General features: G+C 37.5%; 1 gene segment (V, D, J or C); it reads right to left on the bottom strand.

Annotated features, from left to right (window-relative positions):
- Positions 1 to 2,712: 2,712 nt before the first annotated feature.
- Positions 2,713 to 3,319, bottom strand: LOC138833348 (immunoglobulin kappa variable 1-9-like). The segment is given in 2 exon segments: positions 2,713 to 3,122; positions 3,247 to 3,319. Coding segments are annotated over 2 exon segments (396 nt in total).
- Positions 3,320 to 17,077: the final 13,758 nt, after the last annotated feature.

Raw genomic sequence — 17,077 nt, 5'->3', positions numbered from 1 at the left:
ATTGCATACTATCAAAATATCACCTTAATGAGAAGTAAACAACAGATTTTACAATTTCAAATTATCTCTTAACTTCATATTTTTACAGTATTGATCCCTCCATGAAGAGACCTGAGTCTAATGAAACACAACATTCAGGGAAGAGTAAGGCATGGTGCTTTTTTATTGTGAAAATACTGCACAGAGGGGTGCAGTATTGTAGTCAAAATTAGATAGAAACTAGTTATGTGACAGGGCTCAATGTGACCCCAGAAGCACTTTCCCATACTCCTGTCAGGATGAGATGCACAGCAAATCTTGCTGTGTAGACTTAAATAAAATTGAATGAGACGAAGTATGTATGTTTGGTACACATATCCAGAGAGAGACTTTCCCTGATGGATTCTTCCATGTAGTTAGTTATATCTTGGACCTAGATTACACCTACTGCCTGTGATTCTTCTAATTATTCAACTTTTAGACAAAGAATATACACATATAATTTAATACCTAAATATAAACTTTATTATGTTGTGCCTACTGTAGTTCTATGGTTATCTATTACTGATGGACCTTCTACTTCCTCCAACCAAGCAACCTGGCCCTGTGATTGGAACTAGGATTAGGATAACCCTAAAACCCCAGACTAGTTCAAATCTATTTCAGAACAATGACATGAATGTAGGACAAAAGTCAGCATCACATCACCTGGGTTATTACCCTGAGTTTAGAGACACAGAGAGGAAGAAAGTGAGGGCAGAGATGAAAAGTGCTGCCAGGAAATTAAGAACACCAGAAAGTCAACAGAAAACTGATGGATCAAAAAGGACTCTATGTAAAGGACAGTGACTTGGTTCAATTTCCCATCTTCTATTTTAATTAGGCCCTCAGAGTGTAAAAACAATAATCAGAGTTTCATGCCAAACAGTCCCATGTTGATAAACCAGTAAGTATAAATTGCCACTTTGATATCTTCCTTTGTTCACCAGAAATTAGATCTCTGGCATAGCTCTCCTTCAGACATTCTGAGAGAAAGGACAATTCAAGAATCAACTTTGTTTCATCATTTTGTTGTTCCCCTTCCCTTCCCTAATTCAGATAAATGTATATATAGTACACAGGGTACCAAAATAAAATACAGTGACAATAGGGGATAAACCATAGGGGAAAACTGAAAAAAAAAAGAAAAAATAGATAATGCAACAGCAATACTCACAAAACAATATGTTGGAAATGAACCTTACATCTTGGTGGGACATAATGAGGGAGGGAAAGTGGGAGGAAAATGGGAAAGAGAGTAACAATGTTCGACAAGAAATGTACTTACTAATTTACATATGTAACTGTATCCCCATTGTACATTATCTTGACAATAAAATAGAATTTAAAAATATCAACTTTCCTTGGAGGAACAGGAGAGAATGATATTATTTTACTCAAAAACTGACTTGTTGAATGGTAATTTCTTACTACTTAAAGATAATAAAGATATAATTAAACAGAATCATCTTTTTCAATCTATAGTACCCTCATGACCACAAAAGTTTTAAACTAAAATTCAAAGCTTAAATTTTATAGGCTCTGTGGCTCTCTTCCTCAGATCTATCCTCTTGACCATCATTCCACAACAGGTCATCCATTCTCCAGATCCACAGGGGTCCAACCCTGCTGCTTTGAGGAAGGTGGATGGATTCTGAATATGTGAACACAAGAGTTGTTTTGTGATTTGTGTGGAGAAAAGTGAGATGAAGGGTCTAAGTGAACTGCTGACGATCAGTACAAGATGAGGACTAACAATTGCAAAAATCAAGCAGAAGAATTGAAGGAGCCTAATTCAAAACGGAGCTCCCAGACAATTAAATTTGTGCCTAAAAAGTCTGAATATTGTTTATTTACATTCGTGTCTGGATGAACTAAAACACAAGACACATAAGTAGAAAAAACATTTACATAACATTGTCTCTTAAAATGAAAGAGCTGGACACCACTGACTAAGGCTTGTAATCCTAGCTACTCAGGAGGCTTAAATCTGAGGATCACAGTTCAAAGCCAGCTGGGGCAGAAAAGTCCATGAGAATCTTATCTCCAATTAACCACCAGAAAACCAGAAGTGGCACTGTGGTTCAAGTGGTGAGCGCTAGCCATGACATGAAAATCTCAGGGACAGTGTCTAGTGTCCAGAGTTCAAGCCCCATGAAATACATATATATGTATGTATATACATATATATGTATATATATATGTATGAAATGCATATATATGTATTTATACATATATATATACATACAACATGCATAAAGAAACATATAGTCTGCAGCATGATGGATAGAAGTAGAGAACACCTTGTTAACACAAATAGTAAAGACAAAGAGCATTGTCTATACTGCTTCTCACGCAAGCAAAATTTAAAAAAATAAAACGCAATAGTGATTCTATGGGGCTGACAAGGGCACAGGATCAGAGCACAGGAGGATGAACACAGAAGAATGATGAAAGACTATGATCAATGCACATAATACACATATACTGAGAAACCCAGAATCCCATTAATGGTTACAGATATGTACATTAATAAAAAAAAATAGGCTATCAGAAAATAAGGGAATACAATCTGAAGCAATGAATCCATTCTTTGTATTAAAGACAATTCCTGCTTAAAATACCATTATTTATTTTATTATTGCATAAGTATCAACTGATGCCATAATTCAGACTCTCGAAGTATTAACTGGCTTTTTCTGACAACATTCTGAGCAGGTGGAGGCAGCAGGAGGAGCAGCTGGGGCAGCCCAGACTCACACTTCAGCTTCCCTGGGAGGTTTTTGTTATGGCTTGTATCACTGTGGGAGGGAAATTGGTATACTGTTGACAGTAATAAGTGGCAACATCTTCGGGCTCCAGCCCACTGATGGTGAGAGTGAACTCTGTCCCAGATTGACTCCCACTGAACCTTGATGGAACTCCGGACTCCAAAATATCTGCACTGTAGATCAAGGGTTTAGGAGCTTTCCCTGGTTGCTGCTGGTACCAGGCTAAATAATACCCAATGTCCTCACTGGCCCTACAAGTGATGGTGGCAGTGTCTCCTTGAGACACAGGCAGTGAAGATGGAGACTGGGTCACCTGGATATCACACTTGGCACCTGGAAGCAGAAACATGAAAACAAATATCCACACTAGTTATCAAGTTATAAGAAGGCATCCCTGAAGAGTAAGCATCCTGGATCACACTGAGCTGTGTTAATCCCTAGCATTGTCCTTCTTTACCTGGGAGCCACAGCAGCAGGATCCCCAGGAGCTGAGCAGGGGTCCTCATGTCCATGCTGTGTGCTGACTTGGACTGACTACTGCCTAATGTGAGCAGCCTATGAAGAAGTCCTGAGCATACTGGGCTGTGCTGTTGGTGCATGCAAATCAGCAGCAGAGTTATACACAGCTGTCCAGCTGCCTCATCTCAGCAACTCTGCACATTCTGAGTCTCAAGGGAACTAGGTCAAGCAACAGAATAAGTTTTAAACACAGAAGAGAATCACCAAGTTGCTTTCTTGTGATGTGAGCACAACAATGGTAGCTTGGAAGATCAAAGCTTCTCTTCTTCTTTATTTCTTTAACTGAGCCAAGACTTGTTCACTGGAGTGTTAGTTCCAGAAATTTACAAACAAATTTTGCACAACACAAATTTGGCATTTCTTTCTTATTATGCAGGACAGAAAGTTTTACAGTAGCTCTGATTCACTGATAATCTGTATGTGTCAATTTATCAGCACTGTTGTCCTGTAATGAATCCAATCCATGAAAGTGGAATAAGTGGAGCTGTTGTATTGATAAGAAAATGCCTGGACTTCTATACTGTGCTGTTCAGCCTTATTATCGCCTTCATCTCTGAGTTTTTGTCCCAGGTGATCCATACAAGCACGTCCTTTCAGAGCCTTTCTGTGGAGCACATGGGCAGCAAAGATGGCGCTGGGAGGGGGTTGAGTGGGCAGAGCCTTATTTACTGAAGAGCACATGGCCAGCCAAGATGGCTCTGGGAGAGAGTAGAGTGGGCAGAGCCCAATTGACCTGCCGATCAGTACTTAACCAGCCCATGAAGGCTCAGGTGAATGATAGGGTGTGACCTTGACAGTGATTGGTTCCTCTTCCTCCCTTACCATGCCACCCATCCTTTTTGTCTTTAAAAGGGGCTGCTCTCTGTTAATAAACGAGTTTTTCTACCTGCTGGATTTGGCTCCCCGCTGTGTCTGATTGTCTCCTGGGCTGAGGGAGGGTAGGGAACGGGCTAGTGGGCAAGCGCCGCACTTACCTTTCCTCCGACCCAGTCCGTCTTTTGTGGGACCGACAAAGACCCAACACCTTTCTCCCTTCATGTCTGAGCAGCCTTTATAATTTTTACTGACCTAGAATTGTGTATCATTTTATATATCCATGCTGAAGGTTCTCATATTATCCCTTCTGGCTTTTAATCATCTTCACCACAACTACTATATATTCAGAAGCAGAGATAAATTCTCCTTAAAAGGGAGGATAAACTCGGGCTGGGAAGGTGGCTCAATGGTAGAGACCTTGCCTTGCATGCCTGAGGCCCTGGGTTTGATTCCTCAGCACCACATAAGCAAAAAGAAAAAGCCGGAAGTTTTACTGTGGCTCAAGTGGTAGAGCGCTAGCCTTGAGCTGAAGAGCTGAGGGACAGTGCCCAGGCCCAGAGTTCAGGCCCCACGACCGGACCCACCCCCCCCCCAAAAAAAAAGAAGGATAAACTCAGGTTATCTTGAAGCCTATTTTGTGGCCTAAACCTACATATGTCTCCTGTTCAGTGGACTCTTCTAGATCCTAAGAGAACACTGTGCTGCACACCTGGGTAAAAGATATTGGGCCCAGGCAGAGTGAGTATGTTGGAATCTCTGAACAGAGTCTTGAAATCAATAGAACATGGAAATGTCATCCATATTGGCATGAGGCAACATGGGAGAGCTGATTTTCTGTGCAAGGGAGAATTAGCATTGTTGACTCCATTGTAGGTGCTGAGATGGAGTGACCCAAGAGGACATACATATGTGTTGGATTTGCCTGTGCAGTTGTCAGGGCTCAGGAAGTCACTATTGCATGGATACAAAGTTGGCTCATCTTATCCATGTTATCACATTCTGAGGAATGTCACAATAAATCTGGGGTTGGGGGCAGGGTGTGTATGATCTGATCATGTAAGTGGCAGTAACACCGAGAGTTTCATATCACCCAGAAGAGTTGTTGATCATATGACTAAATTAATGAGGGAAAATTAGAGCCAATATTCTTGAGGTTAAAAAAAGTAAACTAATTAAATGAAAATTTCATCTAATGTTAGTGACATTTCAAAGATTTTTATACTGAATATTTACTGGAAAAAAGAAAATCAGAAAATTTTTCTAAGAATTCATTTAATAATAACCTATTTTTTAATGTGAGTGAAGTAATTACCATAAATTTACATATGTATGCATGTATACATATGTATATATGAATGTGTACATATAAATATATATACATATTGATGAGTAGATGCACAAGTGGATAATTTTTTCTAATCTAGAAGTAATGATGCTTTAGCTTTAATAATGGATAGCACCTTCATTAATTGACCTCATTTATTCTCTCATAAATAAAACCAGTGACCTTTGCAGAACAGTTTATTTCTTTCTCAAAAATAGAAAAAGAGGAAGATGAGTTTGGATCACTTTTTGTCACAAACTACAAATTCATATTGGATGATGTACAGAAAAAAGTGGAATGCCCACTGGCCAATTTTGAGAGTTTTTAAATATTGAATAAATACCAAAGTATTCCATGAAATAAATTTTAAATCCTTAGATTAGTAGCGATATTTTCACTAGGGATGTGATATCCATAAACCACCATATATTTCTCCACAAATCCTCACAATTTCAAAGGAAAAACAACAACTATATAGCAGAGAAATCCAATAGCCAACACCTTAATCTAGAATTGAAATAAAGATGATCAGTAATGATGTCCTTAAGAACATAGCAGCACTTCTGGACTTTGCTCACATATATCCATTACTGAAAGAACTCTGAGGGGAAAAAGGCACAAATCTAATCTGAGAGACATTCATCTACATGATTAGTATGTGATCACCATGAGCAATAAGAACACAAAATTTAAGATTGAACTAAAACCCTGTTCCTTGGTGGCTTGATTATTGGGATGTGATCATTCATCTACAGCCATCTCTTCACAAGTTCATAAACATGGTATGTACAGTGACTAAGATTAAAGATTGAATTCACATGTCTGGTTAAGAGAACTTCAGTGACTTCAAACTGAGATCTTTTTGAAAATAATGGCATAGTGAGCAATATCTGTAAAAAACAAAACAAAACAGTAACACATACAATTTTTGACCACTGTTTTTATACTGCTACAGAATAAGAATACATTTAATTTCTTTTTTATAAGTTTTATTGTAAAAATACTGTACAGAGGGTTTACAATATATGAGTAAGCTACTGAATACATTTCTTATCCATCATTGTTATCTCCTCCTTTGGTTTTCCCCTACTGTCCCTTCCCTCCCCACTTGCCCAACTACTCCCTTCCCACAACTCCCCCAATGAAGTTGTAAAGTTTGGTTTCAATATAGCATCTTGTAATCTCATTGTTATAATGGGCCAACCTGTATCCTTATTTCAGCATTTTGTTATTTACATTCCCCTCTCCAAATTAGAAAAAAATATATATACAAGATGCAGGGCACCAGAATCAAATACAGTGAAAACAGGGGTTACACCATGGGAGAAGAACACACAAAAGAAACAAAACTATCACACAGTACATTATAAATACATTAAAAAAAACAGCAAGAAAGATAAAACCACTTGTGTCCCTATCTTGGGATGCATTTTGCTTAGCATCATTTTATATGGAAATATGTACATAGCTTTTGAGCTTTTCTGTTTGTCCTAGACATACACTAGTCTTTGTCAGCATATATTAACTATACAAGAAGGGTTTCATTGTGACATTTCCACACAGTCATACAATGGATTCCATTAACCTCACACCCTTGATCTCTCATCTTTATCCCATATTTCCCTTCTTAAAGCAGTTGCATGGGTTTTGCTATCCTTTTTCATATATTCCAGAGAAGCACTTCAATAATCTTTACCTTCATATAACTTCATTCATAGTCCTCCCTCCATAAAATACCAACAGAGCCTATTTCATTCTCTTGTCATTCATTCATTTGTTTCATATATATATTAATTGTACCAAGGGCTTTCACCATGGTATCTCACCTGTGCATAAATCATATTTCCTTTCTGTTTCCTTATTGCTGGTTCTAGCGCTTGAACTCTGGGAATGACCAATGTCTCTAAGTATTTGTGTTCAATTCTATCTCTCTACCACTTAAGCCACAGCTCCAGTTTCAGCTTCTTTGTGGTTAATTGGAGATAAGAGTGTCACAGACTTTCCTGGCATGCTGATTTTGAACCACTATCCTTATATCTCAGCATCCTGAGTAGTTAGGATTATGGTAGTGAGCCACAGGTGCCAGGTTAAATATCATCTTTTAATCCGAACAACCCTCTCTATTAATCTTGCTTTTGGAGACATCAATGGTATTTTTTAAAGGATTGACCTCTTTTCATTGTGTTCTTTTCCTTTTTAATTTTACTTAAAAATAAAATTAAATTTGAAGCATAATTACATTGTGGAATTTTTTTACTAACATCGTAGGATGTAAGATAAACTAGTCTTCCATTATTGAATAACAGTGATTAGAACTCCATGATCAGTTGGCAATATTTCTTTGATACTTGGCAGAGATTTCAGTTTATAATGAAGTGAACAGAAGAATACAGAAACAAGAGAAAATTCCAGAGAAGAATCACAAACAAAAGTTAATAAAGAAGCTTATTTGTATACTAAGATATGATTTTTGCCTACTTCTCTCTTCTACCCTTTTTGTACTACTTCTGTATTAAGAGAAGGTTTGGGCTTGTTGCTACCCAATCCTAAGAATGTGTATACTCTTAGCCATATAGAGGCTTCTTTCTCATGTACCACTAACATGTCATTTTTTTCTCCATGAGTTCAAGACAGACAAGGCCAAATCTTGGACAAATACTGCAGATCACAGCCAAGGGCATAGCTTCTCAGACAGGCCATTCAGCTTTCCTGCATATGTTCACTGCAATGGGTTTAGATTCAGCATCTTCCAAAGCAAACTGTCTACAAACATGCATAGCTATTTGGAGTGAGAGCTTCCATGTGTAATTGATGTATTGTAACAAACAGATGCACAAGATGAATTAATAAAGCAAACAGAAATGGCCATGCCCAATTTAAAGATTACAGGTAGAAAGTAATTCACAGTTCAAAAGAACTATCATTTTGAATCTGATTGTCATTATATAATAGATAAGAATTACTTTTTCTCCCTTTGCTTGTGAACAACTCAACAAAAACAAATGGAGATTGTGCTCTTCACTAACAGAAATGGTAAAAATAGTAAAAATTGCTCTGCTACAAATGGGTCCAGATTTATTTAATAGAGATTGCGGTGTAATTCACAGCTCTGATCTGTATTTTTGGTGATTTCCAACTGCATGGAAATGATGGAATGAAAAACTAATATGTGTGTTCAAAAGATAGTTTGGTTAAATGGTCTTCAGTGAAATTGCATCAGAGGGGTTTTTTGTTGTTGTTTTTGCTTTATTTTAAGAAAATACAAATGGTTAAATGTAACTTATCACCCTGCTCTTTAATCATGTCAGGAGTTAAGGAGACTAAATGTGGCTTAGATGTCCACAGCTCACTTTTTTTTCAGTAATGGTGTTACTTGTGGTGAGGGGAGAAAGGAAAGGCTGCATGTGGGGAGTGTCAGGAATTAGAGACTCATGAGAAGCTTTTGTTCAATTTCTGCTCTTTGCCTTCAAATGAAAGCAGCTCTGTGAGATCAGAGGTTCTATTTGATTTGTTCAAAATATTCATGTCTATAAGTGTTCATGGTACTATTTCTCCATTCTTTGGTAAATGTGGTTCTTTGTATTTAGAGTAAGAATTTTAAAAAGTGCTCTACCAGAATTGAAGAACTAAAGATATTTCACATTTTGTATTGAGGGTGAGCTGTGGCACCTCAAATCTCATGGTAACAGAGGAATTTTGTAGGATATGAGATGTCATAGGTTAAACTAACTGTCCTGAGGTGCAGTGAGAAGGGTGATTTCTAAGTATGTGTGAACTCATTTGGGAGATGGTGTTTACACTGATGGAAATGTAAGAAGTCTGCTTTGGATAATCTAAGAAATCAAACATGTATTAAAATTTAAAAAGGAGTCTGAAAAGTGCAGTTTTCTCATTCAATCTAGAAACAATCAAGTTTCAGGTGTTTCAAGGACTTGTTTCACCATGTTTTGCAATTCTATACCAAGAATTTCAATGATTAGGCTACATAAATCTGTGTTTTAAAATTGACTCTGTTAGTTGAAAAAAGCATAGTACAAGATATAAAATGCATGTTATATTTAGATTTGTAGCTAAATAGGACTGAAAATGAAGCATTTAAATTCGCTGTCAGACACCTGGCAAACATACATTTATATTTCTAGGAGTAATGACATCTTTCCTGTCTTTCCATTATTTTTCCTAAGAACTCACAGCCCCTGTTCTAATATTTAATTCTCTGATTCTTAGCATAGGCTGCTCAGGTCCAACATTGGGTGCTCAGAGCTCTAATAGGCTTTCCTAGGAACAAGAGTCTGAGAGCATCATAAGGTGACTGACAGCAAGATGGCATCACAACCCCAACTGCCCAGCTCCCTCCCTGCTGCTCTATGTCTCATATGAATGTGCACACAGTAATGTATTTCTAATGCTGGAAAGACTCTTGTAATGTATAGACAATATCTCATATATCTTTTAATATTTGAAATTACATCATCTGAAAGTGTTTAAATATTTATCCACATTTAAATAAAAAGCTATGCCTATATGTACATGTCTCAGCTTTTAATAATGTGATAGGAAACTAATTTATTCTTGTGATTGAAACACTTCATTTTGGTAAAATAACAATTTATTATCTAAAACAATTTTTAGGTCATTCATAATCATGAGGATTTAGGTGAGAGAAATCCTATATAATTCTTTATCTTTTCAGTTGTATAGAATAACTTCATGTTTTCCATGCTATAATTTCTGCTGTTTATTTTCAAATAGCATGACAGAAGGTTGACTCTGATCAAGAAGCCCTAGACATTCCAATGAGCATGTTACATTATATAATCTCTTGTACAACTCTTGCAATTCAGAGAAGAAAAGACTTGTGAGAATTATCCTCTTTAATCTGCAAGTAGTTAATAAGGCAGAGGAAACATGTTGGTATAAGAACCTTGGGACTACTATGAATATATGAGTGCATTAAATATTTCATAGACAGGTGGTCTTAATAATTACTCTCCTAAACCCCGAGTAAGTAGAAGGTTTTCTATATCAAGGTGCTAAAAGGTAGAAATGTCAATGAGAAGAAAAATTAATTAGTGATTGTTACTGAAAAAAATGTTTGAAAAACACACAACAAATTATAAATATCAAGTGATGCAAACTATTATTACAATCCATCTGTATCAACTGACCAGGTGTTATGCCTGATGAAGTGCAGAAAAGAGGATCAGAGACAGAGATAGACACCATGACAAAGACAGCAATCCCCAGTGCCTCATCTCCTAAAGACACTAGTACTATAGGGTTTGCTTCAGCCCCAGTGATCTCACATCACCTCACTCACTTCTTACAGGCCTCTTCCAAGTAAAGGTAACTCAGGGGGACATGAAGGATTACCTTTGCTAAGAAAGCAGGCATGAAATAGAGACAAGATGAAGTTTCCAGTCTCCAAATTCCAAAGACAGAAGACTTTTCCCCACAATCCAGCCTGCTGACAGCTCCTCTTGTGTGTGGCTGGTCATCCTCAAATATCCAATCCTGCAGACTTGGTTGATAGTAAAACACTAATTCTATGACTTCCCTATTACTAAGATGAACAGCTTGTTTTCTACTGGTTTTCTCTGCCCTCTAGTGGTAATATTTTAGCTGTATATTTTATAAAATAAGCTTTCCCCACCTAGGAATATTAATACAATATATTCCAAAATGTCCTTTTGACTTTTCCTTTTTTTATTATTTTGAAAATACCGTACAGAGGGGTTACAATTACATGGGCAAGGTAATGAGTTCATTTCTTATCAAGCATTGTTGCCTCCTCCTTTGTTTCCCCTACCCCTCCCTTCGCATCTCCCTCCCACCTTACCCTCTCACCCCCACCCCCACCCTTGCCAAAACTGTACAGTTCCTTTTTTGACATAATGTCTTGTGCATCTCATTGTTGAAAGGGCCCCCCCTGCATCCCTATTTAAACAATTTGCTTTTTCCTTTCCTCTCCACAAATTATACCAACATCAAATACAGTCAAAAAAGAGGTTATGCCTTGGGGAGGGACATACAAAGCAACAAAGAAATCATCTTATAAACATGTTAGAAAAAATCGCAACAAAGAAACAATATTCAAATCCTTGCCATGGGGTTCATTTCATCTAATATCAACTTATCTGACCATTTCTGCTTTTCTCAGACATATACCATGGGACCTATCTATGTTTCTTTGGGCCTGGCTTACTTCACTTAGTATAATTTTTTCCAAGTCTTTCCATTTCTTAAAAAATGTGGCAATGTCATTTATTCTGATGGAGGTATAGAATTCCATTGTGTATATAAACCACATTTTCTTGATCAATTCATCTACTGAAGGGCATCTCCATTGGTTCCATAACTTAGCTATGGTAAATAATGCTGCAGATGCAATAAACATAGTTGTGCTGATAACTTTAGTATGGTCTTGTTTGTGATCATTTGGGTAAATGCCCAAAAGTGGGATTGCTGGGTTATAGGGGAGCTCTATGTGGAGTCTTTGGAGGAACCTCCATACTACTTTCCAAAGTGGTTGAACACCTTTAAACTCCCATCAACAATGCAGTAATGTTCCCTTCTGTCCACATCCCTTCCAGCATCTGTTGTTATTAGAGTTCTTGATTATAGCCATTCTAACTGGGGTGAGGTGGTATCTCAATGTTGTTTTGATTTTCATTTCTTTTATGGCTAGGGAGGTTGAGCATTTCTTCATGTGTCTATTAACCTTCCTTCTTTCCTCTTCAGAGAAGTTTCTCTTTAAATCTTTAGCTCACTTATTTATTGGGCAGTTTTTTTTGGAGGATTTATTTTTGGGGGATATAAGTTTTTGAATTCCAGGGATATTTTAGATATGAGAACCTTGTCCGTTGGATGGCTAGTGAAGATCTTCTCCCAATCTATTGATCTTGATAGCTATGTCCTTTGCCATGCAGAAGCTCTGCAATTTCATGCAATCCCATTTGTCCAACCTTTCTTTGATTTGTTCTGTTTCTGGGTCTCTATTAAGAAAATTTTGGCCTGTGCCAAGGAGACCTAGGGTTTCTCCTATTCCATCCTGTAATGTTTTCAGAGTGTCTGCTTTGACTCCGAGGTCTTTGATCCATTTGGAGTTGATTCTGGTGCAGGGTGATATATAAGGATCTAGCTTTACTTTTCTACAAGTGATTTACCAATTTTTCCAGCACCATTTCCTGAAGAGGCTGACTTTCTTCCATTCTATTTTTTAGCTCCCTTTTCGAAGATTAGATGGCTATAGGTCTTTAGGTTCATTTCTGGGTTTTCAATTCTATACCATTGGACTTGAGGTCTGTTCTCGTGCCAGTACCAAGCTGTTTTGATTACTATGGCTTTATAGTAGAGTTTGAAATTTGGTATTGATATTCCTCTAGCACTGTTCTATCTGTTAATGACCCTTTTGACATTTTCTATGGATTAAATTTGTATTGCATGTTGTTGGGGGGGTAAAAATAGAGTGTCCTCCTTTGTGTGTGTGTGTGTGTGTGTGTGTGTGTGTGTGTGTGTGTGTGTGTGTGTGTGTGTGTGTGTGTGTGTGTTTGTACTGATATAAGGGCTTGTATATTGCCATTAGCTTTTTTTGTGCAAGGCTGGAGGTCTACCACTTGACACTTCAACATGCAGGTGTTTTACTGGTTAATTGGAGAAAGTATCAGAGGCATTCATTTTCAGTTTGCTAAGAACTCTGATCTTCAGATTCCGTTTGCTGAACCTAAATCTCAGTAGTACTGACTCCAAGTATAATTTTTTCAGCATGGCAGTATAGAAAGTGTACTCATTCTCAGTGCACAATTTCAGGAGTTATATAACTTCAACCTATCTTATTATTTCTGGTAGTAATAAATTCATATGGATAAAGAAGTCCCTCTGGCAAAATAACTCTTTAGAAGAGCACCATGGCAGCTGCTTTCATAATTCTTCCGATTTGGAATTATGCACTGTTTATTAGAAATATTCTATTGCTATTGGAGTCTGTCTTTACTTAGGTCTTCCTCTTTTTCCTTAGGGATTCTATACTCAACTGTTATTCACTGCCTTATATTGTAGAAAGCTGTGGTTTCAAATTGATTGAATACCACTTTGTTCAACCTGAGGAGTAATTTGTGAGATAAAATTCTACTCTTTTTTTGTAGGGGGGGGTTGGGGAGGGTATTCAGTACTAAGTTGAAAACGAAGAGCTAAGCCAGGTGCTGGTGGCTCACGCCTGTAATCCTAGCTACTCAGGAGGCTGAAATGTGAGGATCATGGTTCCAGCCCTAGCAGGAAAGTCCACGAGATGCTTATCTCCAATAAACACTAGAAACCCAGAAGTGGTGCTGTTGCTCAAGTGGTAGAGCGCTTATCTTGAGCTGAAGAGCACAGGGACAGCGCCCTAGCTCAGAGTTCAAGGGCCACAACAAACAAAAAGAAGAAGAAGAAGAGAAAGAAGAAGAAGAAGAAGAAGAAGAAGAAGAAGAAGAAGAAGAAGAAGAAGAAGAAGAAGAAGAAGAAGAAGAAGAAGAAGAAGAAGAAGAAGAAGAAGAAGAAGAAGAAGAAGAAGAAGAAGAAGAAGAAGAAGAAGAAGAAGAAGAAGAAGAAGAAGAAGAAGAAGAAGAAGAAGAAGAAGAAGAAGAAGAAGAAGAAGAGGAAGAAGAAGAAGAAGAGGAAGAGGAAGCGGAAGAGGAAGAGGAAGAAGAGGAAGAGGAAGAGGAAGAGGAAGAAGAAGAGGAAGAAGAAGAAGAAGAGGAGGAGGAGGAGGAGGAGGAGGAGGAGGAGGAGGAGGAGGAGGAGGAGGAGGAGGAGGAGGAGGAGGAGGAGGAGGAGGAGGAGGAGGAGGAGGAGGAGGAGGAGGAAGAAGAAGAGCTAGTAAGTCCACACAGGGGAGGACACAGAAACAAGTGAAAAAAGCTTACAAAGTTGCTAGTGTTGGCTACCTGGAGCCATTGCTGGGAAAGGGTAATAATTAGAAGAAAACAGGCTGTTGCATTCTGTGAGGATTGGTCACTGTTCTTAGTTACAGATAACAAATGTGCTTATAAAGGACTTATAATGGGCTGGGAAGGTGGCTCAGTGGTAGAGCGCTTGCCTTGCATGCCTCAGCCCCTGGGTTCGATTCCTCAGCACCACATAAGCAAAAAGGGAAAAAAAAAGCCGGAAGTGGTGCTGTGGCTCAAGTGGTAGAGCGCTAGCCTTGAGCTGAAGAGCTGAGGGACAGCGCCCAGGGCCAGAGTTCAGGCCCCACGACTGGACCAAAAAAAAAAAAAAAAAGGACTTATAATATGATATGGACTTGTTCACAAACTATTCAGAAGTCTTAAGGCAAAGCTTCTGGAGTTGGAGATAGGGGGTTTGTAATTGGAATCATCCTGATTGTATAGTTTCTTCATCCTGTAGCAATCCAACTAATTTGACAATGCAGATAATCAGCACATACCATCATCAAAAGTACTTCTATTTTCCTAAAGCTTCCAAGAGAATAGTGAGTGAAAAATGAATATTATTGAACAGTATATGCATGTTTCTTCAGAAGTGTCCAGGTTCTGGGTTCTTCCAAGTTTTTCTCTAAGGGAGTCTCTGGAAAGAATAAACTGTCTTTCACAGGATCCTTGATTTTTGTGTGTGCATCTATCTGCACATGTATGCATTTCTTCCTGGAAATTTGTACATATGCAGCAATAAATAAATAAATAAATGTATATATTTTTTAACTATATGACCAGTATAGACAAATATTCATATATTTATTAATATTTATTAATATGCCTCTTCTTTATTAACCTAATGATATTTATGATTCTATATTCATATATTCTATTCTTATGATTCTATATTTATATATTCTATATTTATGATTCTCAATTTTATTGCTCCATTTATATATGACTATGCATGACTATGTATTACAGTAAGAGATAGACACCACCAGAGATGATAGAGACTAGACTAGAGAGGACTATCATAGTATGGTTAATTTTAGTGCTAACTGTTCCTTAGATGTTTCTATAAAGGAACTAAATTTTGTACTCAATCATATTTTGTAGATATTTTATATTTCTCCTATTTCTTATAGTTTTATGAGGATTTATAATTATGTAATTTGTTTTTAGCAAGCATAATGCACCTCCCAAAAAGCAACACACAATACCAAGCAGTTATATTCATTAGCTATTCATGTTCTGAATTTCTGCTGATCCAGATGTAGCAGCTATCTGTTATGCTGTGGGTCACCCAACTTGCCACAAACATGAATTTTATTTGATCTTCCTTAGTGGCCAGAGGGGCAATGACTTCTAGAGGTCACAAACAACATCTAGAGGTTAAGGGACAAAAGAAATTCAGGTCACAATATATCCAACACAGAAACATATTTTTAGAGGGTTTGTAGTCCAAGCATTGTAATTCAGGACCTTGAGCTTGCTAAGCAAGCACTCTAAAGTGAGCCATACTTCTATCACGCTTTTTAGTTTTAGTTTTGCTTGTCAGATACAGACAGGACCAGGTTCCTCCTATTAGTAGTCAGGACTATAGTCTATCTATCTTTGTTGTCTGTTTTTTTATTGTAAAAATACTGTACAGAGGGGTTACAGTTACATGAGCAAGGCAATGAGTACATTTCCTATCAAGCATTGTTGTCTCCTCCTTTTTTTACCCCCGTACCATCCCTTCCCTCCTACCTCCACAACTACCCCCATATCTATCTTTTAACATAGATTCTTGGTAGCAATTTTGCCAATGGAGCCTCTACTTCAATCTACTTCTTTACTTTTCAAATTTCATTGGGATTGTTGGCAATTTTTTAGTTATTTCTTTAGTCTTGATATAGCCTCAAGTTTCTAAAACCATTGTTGTTTTGATACATGAGATTATTGTTTGATTCAATATTTGTGTATGCCTAATTTATTCCAAATTAAGATCTTCTTAACCAAAATAGACTTCATCAAAAGCATAATTTCTGAAATTGTGTATGAATCCTTGTTATCTAGATAAAGTATAGATTGCTAGTCAAGAGATATGAGGGATTTCATAAATTTCATGAGTCTGAAAGCAAATGCTTGACAGTAACAACTTCTATTCACAGTCCTTGGCTTCCTTGGTCAATGGTGAGACAGAACGTTATGGGGTAGGAACATCTAGCAGAGGTCACTCAATTTAGAGCAGACAAGAAACCACGAGAAGACAGGAAGTGGACAGGACAATGTATAGTCCAAGTCTAAGCCCATAAGTGGTATATTTCCTCCAACTAAGCACACTCCATGCTTTAACACCTCCCCATAATACTATCCCATGGTTAATCCATAATGTGATGAATCCACTCATTATGGTAGAGCCCATGTGATCTAGAAATACCCTCATGAACACCACTTGAGATGAGTTGATCTCTTATACATTTAGCAATCTAGTCAAGTTGTTATCAGGATTAACATGCCTCTTATGCCAGTCAGCTTTCAATGCCTGAGATAAAATAAAATGCCTCAGATAAACAGCTTAAAAATGATGTTAGTTCTTGGTTTTAGAAATTTGTATCTATGATTTCTTGGCTGTGTGAAGATTGGTCCTGTACAACTCAGAATCTCCCATTTCCAATATTTGATTGCCAAACCCCCAGGTCTTTAGAAATTCTCCTCAAAGAAAGGAGTTA

This window comes from Dipodomys merriami, unplaced genomic scaffold (assembly GCF_024711535.1).
Source record: "Dipodomys merriami isolate MVZ:Mamm:240054 unplaced genomic scaffold, mDipMer1.0.p SCAF_204, whole genome shotgun sequence".
Lineage (NCBI taxonomy): Eukaryota > Metazoa > Chordata > Mammalia > Rodentia > Heteromyidae > Dipodomys > Dipodomys merriami.
The sequence above is the reverse complement of the archived record's forward strand: the minus strand, read 5'-3'. Positions and strand labels throughout refer to the sequence as shown.